This window comes from Mixophyes fleayi, chromosome 7 (assembly GCF_038048845.1).
Source record: "Mixophyes fleayi isolate aMixFle1 chromosome 7, aMixFle1.hap1, whole genome shotgun sequence".
Classification (NCBI taxonomy): domain Eukaryota; kingdom Metazoa; phylum Chordata; class Amphibia; order Anura; family Limnodynastidae; genus Mixophyes; species Mixophyes fleayi.
Window position 1 is genome coordinate 25,492,462 of NC_134408.1, and position 15,817 is coordinate 25,508,278.

The window sequence follows — 15,817 nt, forward strand, 5'->3', positions numbered from 1 at the left end:
TTAATTGTGTTTTGTGAGCGATCCGCACGGCATTTACAGCAGTAGTGTCATCATCCCAGAATACAAACACTACTAGTATGCTGTTGAGTTTGGACACTAATAAGGCAGGTAGTACAGTAGTCTGGCTCCTATTTTGCATAATAGGGATTTTGATTCAAATCTTGTTCAGATGACCCACATTTTTTTTTTTTTTTTATACCAAGCCATCAACAGCAATTACACTTAATGCTACCAAGGATGATAGGCACTCACCTGGGGTACCATTGTCACCAGTGTGTTGTGTTTTGTTCTTTGTGCTAGACCCACCTCTACACATCTTCCAAATATTAACCTGAATTCCAGTGCATGACTATAGGGGACAATTATATATATATTTTTTTTTTTGCTCTTGCTGACAATGTGCTGCTTTATACCACTAACCCAATAAACACATCAATATCAAACCTAGAGAATTCTGGCCCTGTGTCTGGCTTTATGATGAACAAGGAAAAAGCCACCACTCTGTATCTGAAGGTGAATGAGATGTTCCTCCTGGGGAAGGGCCACTAGATTACACTAAAGACTGCTCATCAGATTAAGCATTTGGAGATACTGCTTCTTAAAATTCCATCACACCTGTATGAAATTAACATCTCTAAAGCAATTGAGGTTGGAGCCATCTCCCTCTTCTATACTGAAAAGTCTCCTTTCTACTACATACAACATTTACCACTTCTCTTGCAGACTAAGAATGTAAAGCATCTAGAACTCCCTTGCAGAAAATGTATTTGAATGGGAGGATGCAGTGTTATGCTGTTCCTATCATACTGATCCTCTAACAGGGGCATACATTGCCCCAGTGTTACTTTCTATACTCATGCTGCCATTCTACAATATTTACAGGACCAAAATCTATACACTAATGCAGCTATTGAATGCAAAATTTTTAGCAATGTTCTAAAGGCATATTTTTCATATGCACAATCAGGAGATCTCACAAGACATTAAAGATACCCTGCTTGGATCACTCTAACTCCACTTTCAGATTGCCACTGTGGCAATATCCCAGAATATTGCCAGAGAAGATTCTCTAACCATACCAAATACTGCTCAGGTCTCCATGGAGCTCTGATTGGCTCCTCTTTTTTCAACTTTTCAGTGGGTGTCAATGAGATGCAAGCTGAAACCCCCTGGTCTCACTGTTTACACTGGCAGCTACCCCGGAATAACCCTCCAGAAGACCCAGGTCTAATTCCTAGGTCATCTGATCAGGGTAGATACAGGGACCCTCTTTCACCCTAACCCTAGACCCAAGCCATCAGGGCTTGTCCCAGCAAAACCTGGGTCTTTTCAGCAGTGGGAAAGGGGTATAAGTTGTCATATGTCCTCTGACACAAACATGATTTATATGTCTACAAATCCATACATCTCACCAATAGGGAATTTATTTATTTTTACTGTGCTTGTCAATATCCCTGAAAGGAGGCCCTCACATGTTTTAAACTATTGGGCCTATTCAATGGTGTTCAGCCAGGCACGCCATTACATAAGTGGAGTCCTTGGGACATTTTCTGACTGATTGGCAAAACCCATTATCTTAGATAAATAAGAGCATGTTTAGTTGTTTCTCTGATATGTGGGGAATCTATATTAACATGTGGTCCTCAGCTACCAAGGATCAATTACTGGCAGATGGTACAAGTTACATAATGTGGCTGACTTCCTCCATTCTTAGGGTGTTTTAAGATGGGTATTGATTGCAGTCACATCACAGATTAAGACCACAATTTCAATGCATCACAAAACACCAAGGGACATCTGAAGCTTGGGATAAATGGACCAAACATTAGCATTTAATGATATTGGACCATATTTACAGTTGTAGTTAATGACAGTCATGTAATGTTACCACCCTTACATGTAGAATCTACAAGAGCCTTAGTCATGATGACCACTAGTCCGATCAGACATTATAACCCAAATTCAGTTATTTTTATCAAGTTAATAGGACCACAAGCTTAAAATAACTTCACAAAAAGGACATGTCTACCCCTCAAATTTTTAGTTACCTATTGGCTACATAATTAGGAGTGTCATACTACTATGGCTGATAGACAGAAACCGTATAATCTGCAGCACCAACAATAAAAACTGACTGCAAAATATCACAATCAGGTGCACATGGTATTACATGAGTCAGGAAAGCTATGCTGTAGCCATTGTTCAACAGGACACAAGTGTAGAGACTGGCATTCTATTTCCAGCTATGTAAACTGCACATGCTATTAGGCACCACTCATTTGAGCAAGCCCTTAAACATAGTTTACTTGGAGGATCCAAATCAGCACTTTGTGTCAAACAGAAGGCTATCCTTGTGTGGTCTTGGCAACAACCACACATGTTATATGGCCCAGGAGACCACATAAGCAGCATCAGCTGCAGCCATATTAGGTTAGCAATGCATATTAATACTAGTACTGATGAGTGAACAGCCCACATACTGAGAATGTTCTTCATGCTCCAGACAGACATATTACATCAGAAACAATATTTCAGTACATCCACTATGAATGATCAGATATTAGCTGCCCAGACTAGAAGCCAATTTAAATAATGCTTACAGCATTCTTGACTGTTAGGGATGGGCACAGTTATATAGCCAGTTTCTCAACGTTCGGTTTGGGAATAACAATTTGGTAATTGCAATCTGACTTGTACTAGTACAGCCTGTGTAAATTTTGGCTATTTTCCCTCCAAAACGTTACCTTCAGATTAGCAGAAATCCTGAATGTACCCTCCTGAAACTTGCATTGCCATTTCCTTCTAGCGTGCCAATTACATAAACAGAGGCAATTATAGGCAGTTGGGATACAAGATGCAGTCTTCAGATCTATAGCAAAGGGCATGTAACACCTTGTTCTACATTTAGCCATCTCATTCATGATCAGTTTGATTTAAATGGCCCATTGTCTTCAACGTGGTGTGGTTCTATCTCACCCAAGTCATTGCCTTGAACTAAAAACATTACCTGTAGAAGTGTAGAAAATAAAGTGACAGCTTGTGTATGGAGAGGTTTTATTTGGAAATGTGTAACCGATACCCAGCAGTGGGTGAATCTGTATCACAAGTCAAGATTCTGCTTTTAAAATATTATTCTGGTCACCAGTTAACACGGACGGGAATCAATTTTCTTCCTTGTATTAAAACAAAAACTAGAACAAAAATATATAGATATATTGAGACCTCACTCCAATGTCAGAACATTACAGCAATCAAACCAAAAATTACATCCAGGGAATGCTCAGCACTTACAAGGAAAACCCCACACAGATACAGCTAAAGATTAAATATATATATATGCAGCAAAGGGGAAGAAATGGGAGCAGTTACAGGAGGAAAGAAACAGCTGGCTCTGTTTTAAAGTATGAACAATGAAGATTTTTATATTTATAAATAAGACATTGAATGAAAAAAAAAAAAAAACACTGCACGCAGGAGTCTGGCAAGGATTGTGGAAGTGATGCCCGCTTCCTGCCCAAAACACTGGCATCAGGACCCCTTATTGCCCGAAGTCCATCTGATGGATATAGCTAGAGGGTTACACACAACAGTCACTAACTTACAATTGTGCAGTTACAGGGGAGAGAAGGGAAGAGAATTACTGAATCAGGGGGGGTGAAGGATGACTGTACATGAGATAAAACCATTTTGTAAGTGGCGATTTCTGGAACGTTGGGAAGGGAAATCTCTTTATTTTGTGGACAGAATAAGGGCCACAATCAGACCGTAGAGACCCAAGACTTCAGCAAAAATGAGGATCAGGATCATGCCTACAAATAGTCGAGGCTGTTGTGCTGTCCCCCGCACGCCTGCATCTCCCACAATGCCAATGGCGAACCCAGCAGCGAGACCACTCAATCCTACACTCAGGCCGGCACCTAGCTGTAAGAAGCTCCTAGAAGAGAGGGTAAACAAAAGGTCAATTTCAGCTTTAAGTTAAGTATCCACAGCTAACCATTTAAATCCTCATTTGCTGAAATATTTTCTAATAGAGACCAGATCAGTTTTAGAATTACTAGTTTAAAACAAAGTATCTTGTTAGGGTACAATGTTAATAGTCTGTATTCTATAGCAGTCACCTAAATAACTTGTATCAATTAAAGACCAGTAAACACTACATTATGCACAGCACATGCTTATAGCTCAAAAGTTCTGTTGCAAATCCCCCAAAAAACAAAGCAAATGCCTGAACTCAAAGCCACTGACTGCTCAATAAGCTGCATGCTATATTACACCAACATGCAGTTTGATATCAGTTATCAAAGAGTTATGCTTTTGGGACATAACGTTACACTGTGAAACCTCATGACATTGTCCACAGTTAGTGAATTTAACCACCGACTTGGACAAAGGCAGATGTATTTATCATGTGAACTTATTCAAGTACACCGTGGCCACATTTTCCATACTAATATTTATCATGCAGCTCAACCTACAATAAGTGATGCAAATGCTGCTTTAGAGAACCTCTAGTCCTGAATAAAATGCAGCAAGTGTTTGCTGTATACCATGCTAAGGAGCCAAGATTGCAGGATATTACCCACCAGAATGACCATATTTATATAATCCTCCACAGAGTAAAAATAATGCCTGTTGAAAAGAACTTACTTGTATAGTGTGATTGTGTCTGTAAGAGAATTTGCGATAAGTACTGCCACTACCAGCCCATAAATGGCTATGATACCCGCCATAACCACAGGAATGATTGACTTCATGATGAGCTCTGGCCTCATGACAGACATTGCTGCGATCCCTGTGCCACTCTTCGCTGTGCCATAGGCAGCTCCCAATGCTGTGTGAAGAAAAAGGTAAAGATTTACAGCAAGGTGCAATGTACTCAATGACAATACTGTTTGGTGCAATAAGAGCCAGGACATTGCAAGGTGGATGAGACAATTTTACTGCTGAGTTGGCTAGGCAAGGAAGCACAATGCAGTTTGCAATACAATAGTAATAAATGAGCATTATAACAGCAATGCAGAGAAAAGTACAATTGTAGAACACAAATTTCCTGTAAAAGTTGGCATTCAGTGCTTATTCACTGGATAAGTATTTTGATTTGGAGTCCGGCCATTTAAAGTGCACCTTCCTTTACAGCATTACATGTTAATGCTTCAATCCACAAGTCATTCTCAAATGCAAGGAAGATAGCACTGGTACTAACACCTTCTCTGCTCCAAATACACTTTATGAACTTTTCACACCATAGTGCTGGCAATACATAGTTCAGGGAGAGAACCATGTTACTGCAATACAATATAGAGTAAATTACAGCTCAGGACAAACTTTCTAGTTTTTACTGTGATATTCCACATAATATAACTAGCAAAACAGAAATACATATGCCGCTGTACTAGTCAAGTTACAGGTAACCAAGCTAAGATTTGCATATTTACTAAGGAATTTGGTACATGTATTAAGATCACACCCCATACATAATCTTGCAGATTTAAATCTAGAGCAGAGCAATACAATACAGTTGGAGTTCCAAAATTGCTCATTACTTGCATGCAGCTTTTAGTTTCTCCAATTAAAGACAAAAATAGAAAGGCATTAGGTAGATGTGCTGTTTTAGACATTATAAGCTATATTAAATATATATGTGAAAGACCCTTCCTTAGTGCAGCAATGATTTATATAATGTACTTTCCAGACAAGCAGGTTTAGCATCACTAGCAAGTTCCAAACATTAAGGTTTGCTCTTCAGAGGTTATAGGTGAGGAACACTCCCCTTCCCCAACTACAGATGCAGGGAAGCAAGTAATGCAGTGAAATTAAAATGTTATTTAAAGCTACACAAAACACTTGCAGTCACTAGTCAGTGGTATGACCAACTGCATGGAAATAAACATCCTACACTGTCTTTGAGGCAACATCTAGAATTTCCATATAAACTCCTAATGCATGTTGGGGGCGATTCATGTTTATTTAAAGGCATGTTTGAATTGCTTGAGTGTGGAAATTAACAAAAAATTCAAGGGGGGGGGGCTAGAGATTGATCAAAGCTTAGTTTGATTGTGGAGCAACATTTCACGGCATAGTAGAGTAACTTTGTCACACTGTAGTCATGTGACATGCACAAGATTAAAGTTACTTGTGTCACATGACTACAGAGGAGACAGCTTGTTTAGTCATTTGTGGCCAATAAATTGCCAAAGGCAAGTGTTAAGCCCCACAGATTAGACATTTTACTTTCACAATCTTTATATGCTGTTAAGGATAAACACTCCTGCATGGTTTACTTAGTGTACCCTAGAAGGGTGTAAAGGCAAATAAACCCCCAAGGCAGGAAGAGGGAAATCTACAATGACAATACTGTTTGCATCACATACAAGTCACTGCTTAGACAGTGGAAAGAGGCCCAGTCAAAGTAAGAAACCAAGAAAATGGCCAAAGACCACATTGAAACAATGACAGGATATAGCAAGTTACTGTATGGTTTAGCGTACTCAAGGCAGGATCACTGCAACAGCTGTCTTACAAAGCTATCCGATTGTAAAAAAGCACAGTAGCTTAGGCTGGGTATGCTGCAGGGTTTTCAGCCAATTATTGGGCCAATCACATGATAAACTTCGTCTTTGGAGCATAGACACTAATGTGATAGACTACGATAGAACAATGGTGTTTCAATCCTGCAGTGTGTATGCACTCATGACTGGCAGTGTCCATAGATCTCTATGCAGTGTGCAGAGAATCTTTTCAGCTGATGGTTATGACAAATTAAGAGCACAGGTCTGAAGGCAAGTCTTGTAAAATGTTTAGTGTGTACACATGAATCGGCTGCTGATTGGGACTTTCAGTTGGTAAAATCATTAATATCACAGAAATTTTCTGTAGTGTGTACTAAGCCTTAGGCCTGGCCATGAGTATCTAATGGTCAATGTCAAAAGTCAGTATTTTAGTAATTAAAATGCATGAGTTGTGCATACTTAGTGGCTACAGAAAGCATTAATCAGTTTTTATTTTTGCCACCTTCACATAAAGTATAAGCTAGTGAAGTGCTCAGGCTATTGTCACATGCAAAATTTCTCTTATGGTAAACCCAATCTGAGTTAAAGGCCTCTAACAAGTGCCCTAGACAAATTCAGGTGTCTTTTCTTTCAAGTATTGACTTGGCAGAGCTCAAATGGTTAGGTCTTAAACATTTCATATCCTTCCACTGATGCTCAAGATCTTTTTCATAATTTTGCTTTGAATGTTCTTGTACCTTCATGATGAAGCTCTTGTTTGGAAATGCAAAGGTTTCAAAGAAGAGTTTTTATTGTGAAGTCAACTGGAGCATTGCACAGACCTCTGAATACATGAACACCATGATTAATTTAAGTGCATCTAAGGAAAGGTGCAACTACTTATGTCATTCATCCTGCTTTGTAATTAGCAAAGGGTATGATATTTAAATTTCAGATACAAATGCATTCCATGATGCAAGAATGACAAATGCCAAAGGGTGAATACATTTTCCAGCCACTGCAGAAAATTGCTAGAACCAACATGTTTTAACACTACCAGGCCATGCACCTATAATTTACACCCAACTCCTATCCCACCAGTAACAGGAGCCATTATGGTCTGGCTACAGTAACAGCCTTGCAAGACTGGCTGGACCAGCATCATGCCAAGAACTAATGGAAAGTGTGGAAGCTAGACAGTGGACTCATCCACCTTTCTCCATTTAGCGTTTTGGAATTGTCAGAAGTACTGTGAACTGTATTTGCCATATAGATACACAAGGCAAGCATATGATGAACTTCAACTAGCAAGTGGAAAATGCAAAACTATGGAGAAGTGGGATGGGAGACTCTTGAAAGCCTGTTTAAACCAAAAAAATGTAAAGATTCACTTTATTCACAATCTTGTGCAGAAATATCAGGATGCATTGCACTCAAATATATTTTATTTAGTATAAATTCAAATACTGGGTAAATGTATCCTAAATGTGAAGTAGGTTAGACAGGTAAATACTAGCCACATGACTTCACAGGCAAGATCTGTGTACAAGGTAGAAAATGCCCTGCTAATGGTCCTATAGAAATAGATAGAATCATTATTGATTTGTAGATGTTGGGAAGTGACAAATATCAGACTGCACATGCAGCCACCTGACCAACTATAGGTCCCAGAAGGGATCTCCCTGCTCTTCAAGAGCACAATGCTGATTGATGTCCAATTTGGCCAACTATATGGAAGGACCAAATTGGCCATCAGGCCCAACAGCAGGATTGCTTAAAAGGCAGACCCATTAATATAAAGTCAGAGGCACCATACTAAGGGGTGTCTTGTCTAGGTTACTGCATTAGGGCTGTCACATTGAAAATTCAGTATGTGTGGCTGGAGCTTGCAGAGGGAAAAACCTCCAACTCCTAAATGTAAGCAGTTATCTCAGCTTGAAAGAAGAATACTTCAAATGTGTAATCGCTCAGTGTGACACGCTTAGTGATTTGCATTGCTTTCTAAGCAGCTTCTTCACACTAAAAGTGCTATTCACAGCACTTTCCTAGCAACCTAAGCTACAAGGTGGCTTGTGTCAGCCTGACATATAAAGCCATTTCTATATAGCCATTTTTGCTAGCAATTTTAATTTTATTTTTTTGCTAGTGCTACTATTCTGCTCAGCATCACTATATAAGGATTGATCTATGCCAGGAATTAACCATATTTGCTTCTCTAGTGTTCATTTGTTCACTGCAAAGACCACCCTGGTGAGAGTACTTTATACACACCTCTCCCTAATTTGGTTACAGATTTCCACTAATTTGTAATCAAGTCAAAAAAATTAACTCTGATTAAAGTTGTATTTTTACATACATAGCCAACTGCATCAGACAACTGCTGATAAACATTTAAAGAGTCAAATACAGACAGGAGACAATGTAAAGGTGAAGTTTTAGGCATGCTACATTTCACTGTAGAAATAAGTGTACAAATGAACTGCTACGATGAATGAAGTCAGAATCCTGAGTGACATGATTTTGGTCTGAGAAAGACCAAAGATGGAAATAAGGGCTGCATATGTGGACACAACTCAGCCAAACAAGCCAATGCTTATAGAACAATCTATGGCAATGTTGAATGGAGATGTAGCGTTTAAATGTATATGCAAACCTAACAGTCTTCATAATAGCCTTCATTCATGTTTTACTAAATATTTATAGAGTGAAATCTCTTTAGATTACCCGAGTTTTCCATTCTGTCGAGTTTGGAACCAAAGCATTACATTAACTTTTGCACCAATTCAGTTGGTATAATGACTTAAAAAAAAAGTCAGATATTAGGACATTAAACTATTGCTTATTTTTGACAACATCTCTGCAATAAGCAAAATGTTAGGTACTGTAAGCCAGGAAACATGTGAAGCAACACATCACACAAGGCTCCAATAGGACCTCACTTAATGGGATTTTCTCCCCCATAGATTGAATGGCTTGTCAGCTTGTTGCCACCATTGCATCCTATTTATAATGGGCTTTAAGAGTTTGTAAGCAGCTGAAAAGGACATTAATATTGTTACCGTGAACAAGCCCTCACAAAGGACATCTCATGATTTTTTCAGGACAGTCAATAGGAAAAACTATTTTACGCCAATTCCACACAATAGCACAGTATTCATGAGAAGCACGCAGGGATATTTGTAATGTGTCCTGAATAGGACACATTACAAATATCCCTATTACTAGAATGGGATCACCAAAGTACTGGCTGTGTGACTTACAGAAAATACCTAAGGGCTGAATTTAAAAAGCATGACCAACTTCCTGTTTGTACAAGGTCACTCAGCTCAGATTTAGCCTGAAGGAACTACCTACAGTTAGCATCCCTCAGTTTGTGGAATTTTTTTTTTTTGCTTAGTTGAGAGTAGCCCAATTCCCCTTCTGCCCACCTTCAAACATTCTACCATGCTGAAAGCTCCAGCCTTAGGACCTGTGCGCACAAGCAGTTTTGCGTCACTCAACCATGTTAATGCAGAGCACTGCTGATGTATCACTGATACCCAAGCAGGCCTGAATGGTCAGTGAACATGAATATGGTTGTTCAACAGCAGAGTTGTGCATGCTGCAGATTGGCTAATCATGCCTTATCTTAAAAACCTGTGTACATGCATTCGTTTACACATTGGGTATGCACAATTAACATTGTGTTAACACAAGTGATATTTAAGTTTTCTAAACACTATTTACCCATTTACATGGGGCTTCATATTGTGAGCAAGCCGTGGAGTAGGGCTGCTGTGTGCTTAAATGAGGAAAGCCCTGTATTCAAGTTAAATGACAGATTGTTAATCCTTTGCTGTCCAAGTATCCACATTAAGGCTTTTGCACTGAATATATAAAAAAGTCTGAGATTCGCAGAAGTAATTGCTCCACATGTGCCCACCATCCAACAGCCCAGATTCATGTAAATTAAGGAGGCACCATTGATTTGGAACTCTACATTGCCAAGTCTGAAGAGATTTGATACAGTGCACCTTTATGAGACGACTTAAAGAATTGTCAATTTGAATTGATCCTAACTGAAGACTAAAGGCACTACAACCTGGTGTATGACATATGCCTATATCTTACATTACACAGCTTGAAAGTAGTCAGGGTCTGATTTTTCCTCAGACTAAAGGAGGAAGTAAAATGTTGTAAAATTCCAATCTTGCACTGATGGGACTAAAGTCACAAGTCCTGTGTTTCGGTATGTATATAGGTGTCAAGTCACAAGTCATGTGTTCACAGCACAGATTCTGCCCAATATTACAAACATGTTCTACAATAGGTCTACTGAGAATTGCCAACTGAAAAAAATATAAGGACCCTCTGCAGTGACTGGATGTGATGCAGAAAGAGAAAACCGGCATATGCAGAGAATAGGGGGTACACACATTTATGAAGGCACATTCAAGATGTCCTTTTGAGAATGGTTAACCTATGCTTAGTGTAAAAGTCAAGATATTTTAATGCTTGCAAATGGTAAGCAAAATTAGCTTTGTTTTTCCATTAGCAGATTGTGACAAAGCAAATAGTGTCATTCTTTATAAGTCAGGTTTGTGATAGACAAGCCCCCAATTATAATGGAGTATATTTACTCTTTAAAGTCTGAAAGTGTGTCAAAATTTTCTGAGTGCTTGGAGTAAGTAACCAGAATAGGATATATATGGTGTAGATCAGTAAGTGCATATTAAAGGAACCAACTTATTTCTGGTTCATCAAAATCTGGGTAAATTTATATTTACACTTATTACAGTGTGGCAAGACTAGCAACCACAGCAAGGGTTTTGTTTGAATCACTTCTGCATATTTAAACTCTTCACCTGCAAGCATGCTGTACTTCCTCTATTTCTTTCCAGTCCATTATTCCATACTGGACAAATATCAGTAGTGTATAAGCTTTGACCATCACAGACAATGAAGTCCATTTTTATATTTTATTGTTCAATGGGCCATCAATGACCACACTAATTGTGCTACATGTACTCCAGCCATTGGGGTCAATAGTTATTTTTATAGACATGTGCCAGCTGTATGCCAAGTTTATTGCAGGAACTTGTGCTAATGACAGAAGATCAGGCAAGGTCAGCAGCCAGAAGACCCCAGATGACAAGCAAAGTGCACAGTTTATTTTCCCATATTTAAGATTTGCTTTAGTCGGTGGTACAGGTTACTTGAAACACAATACTAAGCATCTGCATGCAAATAGGGGTTAAAATTCTTGCACCTGTTAGATACACTATAGAGTGTACAGTCATTTTGATAGGATGCTAAATAAAAAATAACCAAGAGGATCTGCCTGATGCAGGTGATATGCATCACAAAATTTCATATCCAGTCATTTATGAGTTAAGAACTATAGTTTAATATGATCTTGAAAACAAATTACATCTAGACATTTATTCAGAATGCTGTTTGTTTTTGCTATATTTTAGTGTGAAGTGAAAATCAATCTTTGCCGAATTCTGTACAAGTTCCCTCTGGTTATTCTTCTCAGTGCAAGACATACTGGTCAGTTAATTGGCTTCTGGCAAACTTGACCCTGTGTGCCCCTAAGCTCCAATGGGTCAGACTTAGGTGAATTTTGCAGATAATATGTAATCACTAACATGATTAGAATTATATAAATCAGTAATACATGAAGAGCTATCCTTTAAATCTTAATTTATTAAGAGTTAAAGGATTTAAATGACATGCCTCATTTCAAAAAGTGAACATTCAAGGTCAGCATCTTTGGTTTGAGGCAGAAGTGTTCTAGAAAAAACTAGCCCAAAAACATGTTTACCATTTGCAAAAGTTTTGTTTAGAGTTTCAACACTTGAATTCACATACAAATCCCCACCTCAATTTACTTTCTTCTAGACAGAAGTAGGAAACAATCACATTTGTTGTTAAATTAGTCTTGGATCTATGCAGCCTAAATATTCCTTTTTTAGTCAGGGCTTTTTGTGCAGGTGATTTATAACAATTCTGAGCCCATGATATCCATGGAGCAGACTAGAGCGCTTGATACCCCGAAAATTAAAGAGTACCAATCAATTCTTATTGTCAATCTCAACATTAAAGGGGACCTTTTGCTGGCAACACAGCAGAGCCAAGTATTCAACTTGAATTGTACATGCTGCTCTACTGACCCAACAAATATGACAATTTTACAACAGTGTTTATAGAGCAAGAGCAGCACACTGAAGTGCAAAAAGTCCATCGATAAGGTTGTCATGTATTGAATGCCAGAACATCATATTTGCACATTGCACAAATACTTTGACAGGTCTTTGTTAGCATGTTAAATGCTATAAAGAAAAGCAGTGCAACAAGTGTGGTTACAACATGTGACCTCAGCTCATGGAGTAGTCAAACGTGAAGCAGCAAAACCAGATTAACAGTCCAACTTGTTTCTAATGAAAAACTACTAAGTATTTCAGACATGAACAAAGCCAAATCAGTATGCACCATTTATAACAGTCACCAGACACCTATATAATGAAGTGGAAACAGCTGAGTCAGTATTTTAGTTGGCTATTGAAGTGGTCCAAACATGTTCAATATATAGGCGACATAAGCTCCAAGTTAAAACACTATAGAAAAGTCTTCACATATTCTGTAGCGCTTTATAATTGGGGTCAAATACAGTAAAAAACAAACTGGGTTAAAAAGACAAATTTATGCAACCATTTTCCACTTAGGTAAATTACAAAACAGCGATCAAGATGCCCTTACCAGATAAAGGTACTGAACAGCTACCATAGGGCCACCCCTCCAAACAGCATACAAGCATCAACTAGGTACATATGCCAGTCAAGCTAGAGATACATGTAAATGCACAATTTACATTAACCGATCACTATAATCAACTTGGTGTGCCAATTCTGGCTCAACAGTTTTTCAATGAGGATAACTACTACAAGTTATAAGTGAACAATGCAAGTATGTAGTAATGTGAGGTGGGTTTTTAGTCAAATTTGACAAAGTAGTTAAAGTGGGCAGAGAGGTTAAAGCCATGCTTAATAGGATACAGCTCACGCACACCAATTTGCAATGTGCTAGCAGTGGGAAGAAGGGATGTGTTAATACCATCTGTCAGAACATGGGATTTTGCACACCTTCACATACGCAGCAAAAACAGACTGTACAGAGATTAAAATTCACCAATTTCCTCTTTAAAGACAGCCTAAAAATAGATGGTAAGTCTCCCAGAGAGGCACAAATGGAAGTCCAAGATAAACAGAAAACCTGAAGGTCACATGCTGACCCAGATATGTCTGCACTGTCAAAATTAAATAAATTCAGTTTTGTGACTATGCAGGGTTAATGTTTTGTTGCCTCAAAAGGAGTGGGAAAATGTCAGTATGTGCTTTCAAAGGATGTAATAGTTAACAAGCTCATCTGTACATATGACCTTGGTTTGTCAGCAGCCTTCTTCAGATTTTGTTTTAAAATAGGCATTCAAAAGGAATAATTACAAATTCTCAGATTATATGATATGCTGAATAACTAGCTATCAATACTGTGATATGAGGCCTAGAACAGATCGTTCAGTCTTCCTCATACTGTCATGAACATTGGTACAAGCTGGCCAGCCTATTGAATACACAATACAATGGACTAGGTATACCTATGGGCATCAAAAAACCTTACAAGACATTCATAGTCACTTGTGTAATCTATGGCAGTTTCATCAAAGATACCAAGAAAAAAAAACCAACGACTACAGTCTATTTTTTATAACACAGAATTTAAGTGTACAGTTGAAATATGCAGAGTAATCGTAATAGTGAAGCACCCAGGCTTCCCTGCCTGAGATTAACTTCTATTTAATGACAGTTCATGTACAATCTCCTAACACAGAATTGAATAGGAAGAAGAGAAAGTGAATGTTTAATTTCACAATCACTGACTGCCAGGAAACAAAGCAATTCATATATTACATAACATTCTAAAAATCCTGACATCAGTGTTACAAGGTGGCCTTTAAATACTGCAAAACCAAATTAAGAGGCACAGAAGCCGTTTCACTTCCCTGTGGTCACCAAACCAGTTCTCCAACACCTATATTATATATTACGGTAGTCTGGACTATATCAATGACACTTCCCATCCCAGAAGGGGGGAAAACCTGAGCTGTACAGACAAACAAAACCTCCAGATGACTGAATCCCAAGGCGGCCAGAGCCTCCTCCTAGATCACAGCGCCCCCTCCCCGCTCAGCCTCTGCAGTCATGTGACCGCTCACCAGCTGCTGGAACCACCGGTGACGTCAGCCAGCCGGGCTCCCCCCCAGCAGTGGGGGGCAACACACCCGAAAACGGGTCACCGGGTGGATAACCCATCAGAGTGCGTCGAGGAGTTGATACAAAAAAAATATTAAAGATCCCCGAAATGATTTGCGTTATAACCGAGGAAGGTGGAGACCAGTGATCCGAGGAGATGGGAGGATGGAGGAGCTGTCACATGACAGGGGGAATAAGGAGCCTGGTTATTACATACAGCCCGATGGACATATATGACATGCACCCTATATATATATATATATACACACACATATACATATACATATACACACACACACACACATATATACACACTATAATATCACACACCATAATCTATATATCTATATATATATATTCACATACATATACACAAGTATAATACCACACAGTATAATACCACACACTCCATTACATACAATGTAACAACCCCCGTGCAGTGAGTAACATGACAAACAGGACAGGTAGGTGGTCTCACCGCTGAACACCATGGCCGACGAGGCGCCCATCACCGCGAAGAAGGCGGAGTACTCCGGAGCGGCAGGGGTGGTGGACATGGCTGCGGGTTAGGGACTCGTCCACTGACTGTGACTGACGGGAATAGATATACCTCCGAGGTGGGGCGGAGATAGAGAGAAAGAAGCCGGCGGGAGGGAGACACGGAGCTGGCGGAGGAAGGAGGGGAGCGGGACGACGACGACCTGTCACACTGGCTGCGGCTCTCACACTGAAAGAGCACAAGCGCCGCTCACCGCTCTAAATACCTCACCGCAGCGCAAAATGGCGGACGGTCCCTGGTCATGTGACGCGGCACTTCCCTGTGCTCGGCTCCTAGCCCCCGCCCACCGCCGGACCGTTCCATTGTATCACAGAAGGGGGGGCACTGGTTACCTTTAATAGCTCCGTTTTGTGCTATGATAATTCAGGTCTATCGTGTTTTAATATGCAAATTACCATAATGTAACGTTTGTTTTTTCTTTCGTTTCACCTTCGTTTTTAAATAAATCTGGCAGGGTTCCCCCGCTGGTTGGTGTTGGT

General features: G+C 39.4%; 1 protein-coding gene across 1 annotated transcript; it reads right to left on the reverse strand.

Annotated features, from left to right (window-relative positions):
• Nucleotides 1-3,037: 3,037 nt before the first annotated feature.
• ATP6V0C (ATPase H+ transporting V0 subunit c) lies at nt 3,038-15,576 on the reverse strand. Its single transcript, XM_075179463.1, has 3 exons — nt 15,258-15,576; nt 4,648-4,831; nt 3,038-3,934 (listed from the first exon to the last, which is right to left on the reverse strand). Exons 1-3 carry the CDS (start codon nt 15,334-15,336, stop codon nt 3,730-3,732), a joined length of 468 nt encoding a protein of 155 aa, XP_075035564.1. The 5' UTR covers nt 15,337-15,576; the 3' UTR covers nt 3,038-3,729.
• Between the last annotated feature and the right edge of the window lie 241 nt (nt 15,577-15,817).

Bases quoted from the DNA above. Each gene is read 5' to 3' on its own strand.
- ATP6V0C (XM_075179463.1), bottom strand. From the start codon at position 15,336: ATGTCCACCACCCCTGCCGCTCCGGAGTACTCCGCCTTCTTCGCGGTG. The intron at 4,832-15,257 runs GTGAGACCACCT...TTCTTCACACAG, and splicing joins GTCGGCCATGGTGTTCAGCG to CATTGGGAGCTGCCTATGGC. The intron at 3,935-4,647 runs GTAAGTTCTTTT...CCTCTCTTCTAG, and splicing joins GACACAATCACACTATACAA to GAGCTTCTTACAGCTAGGTG.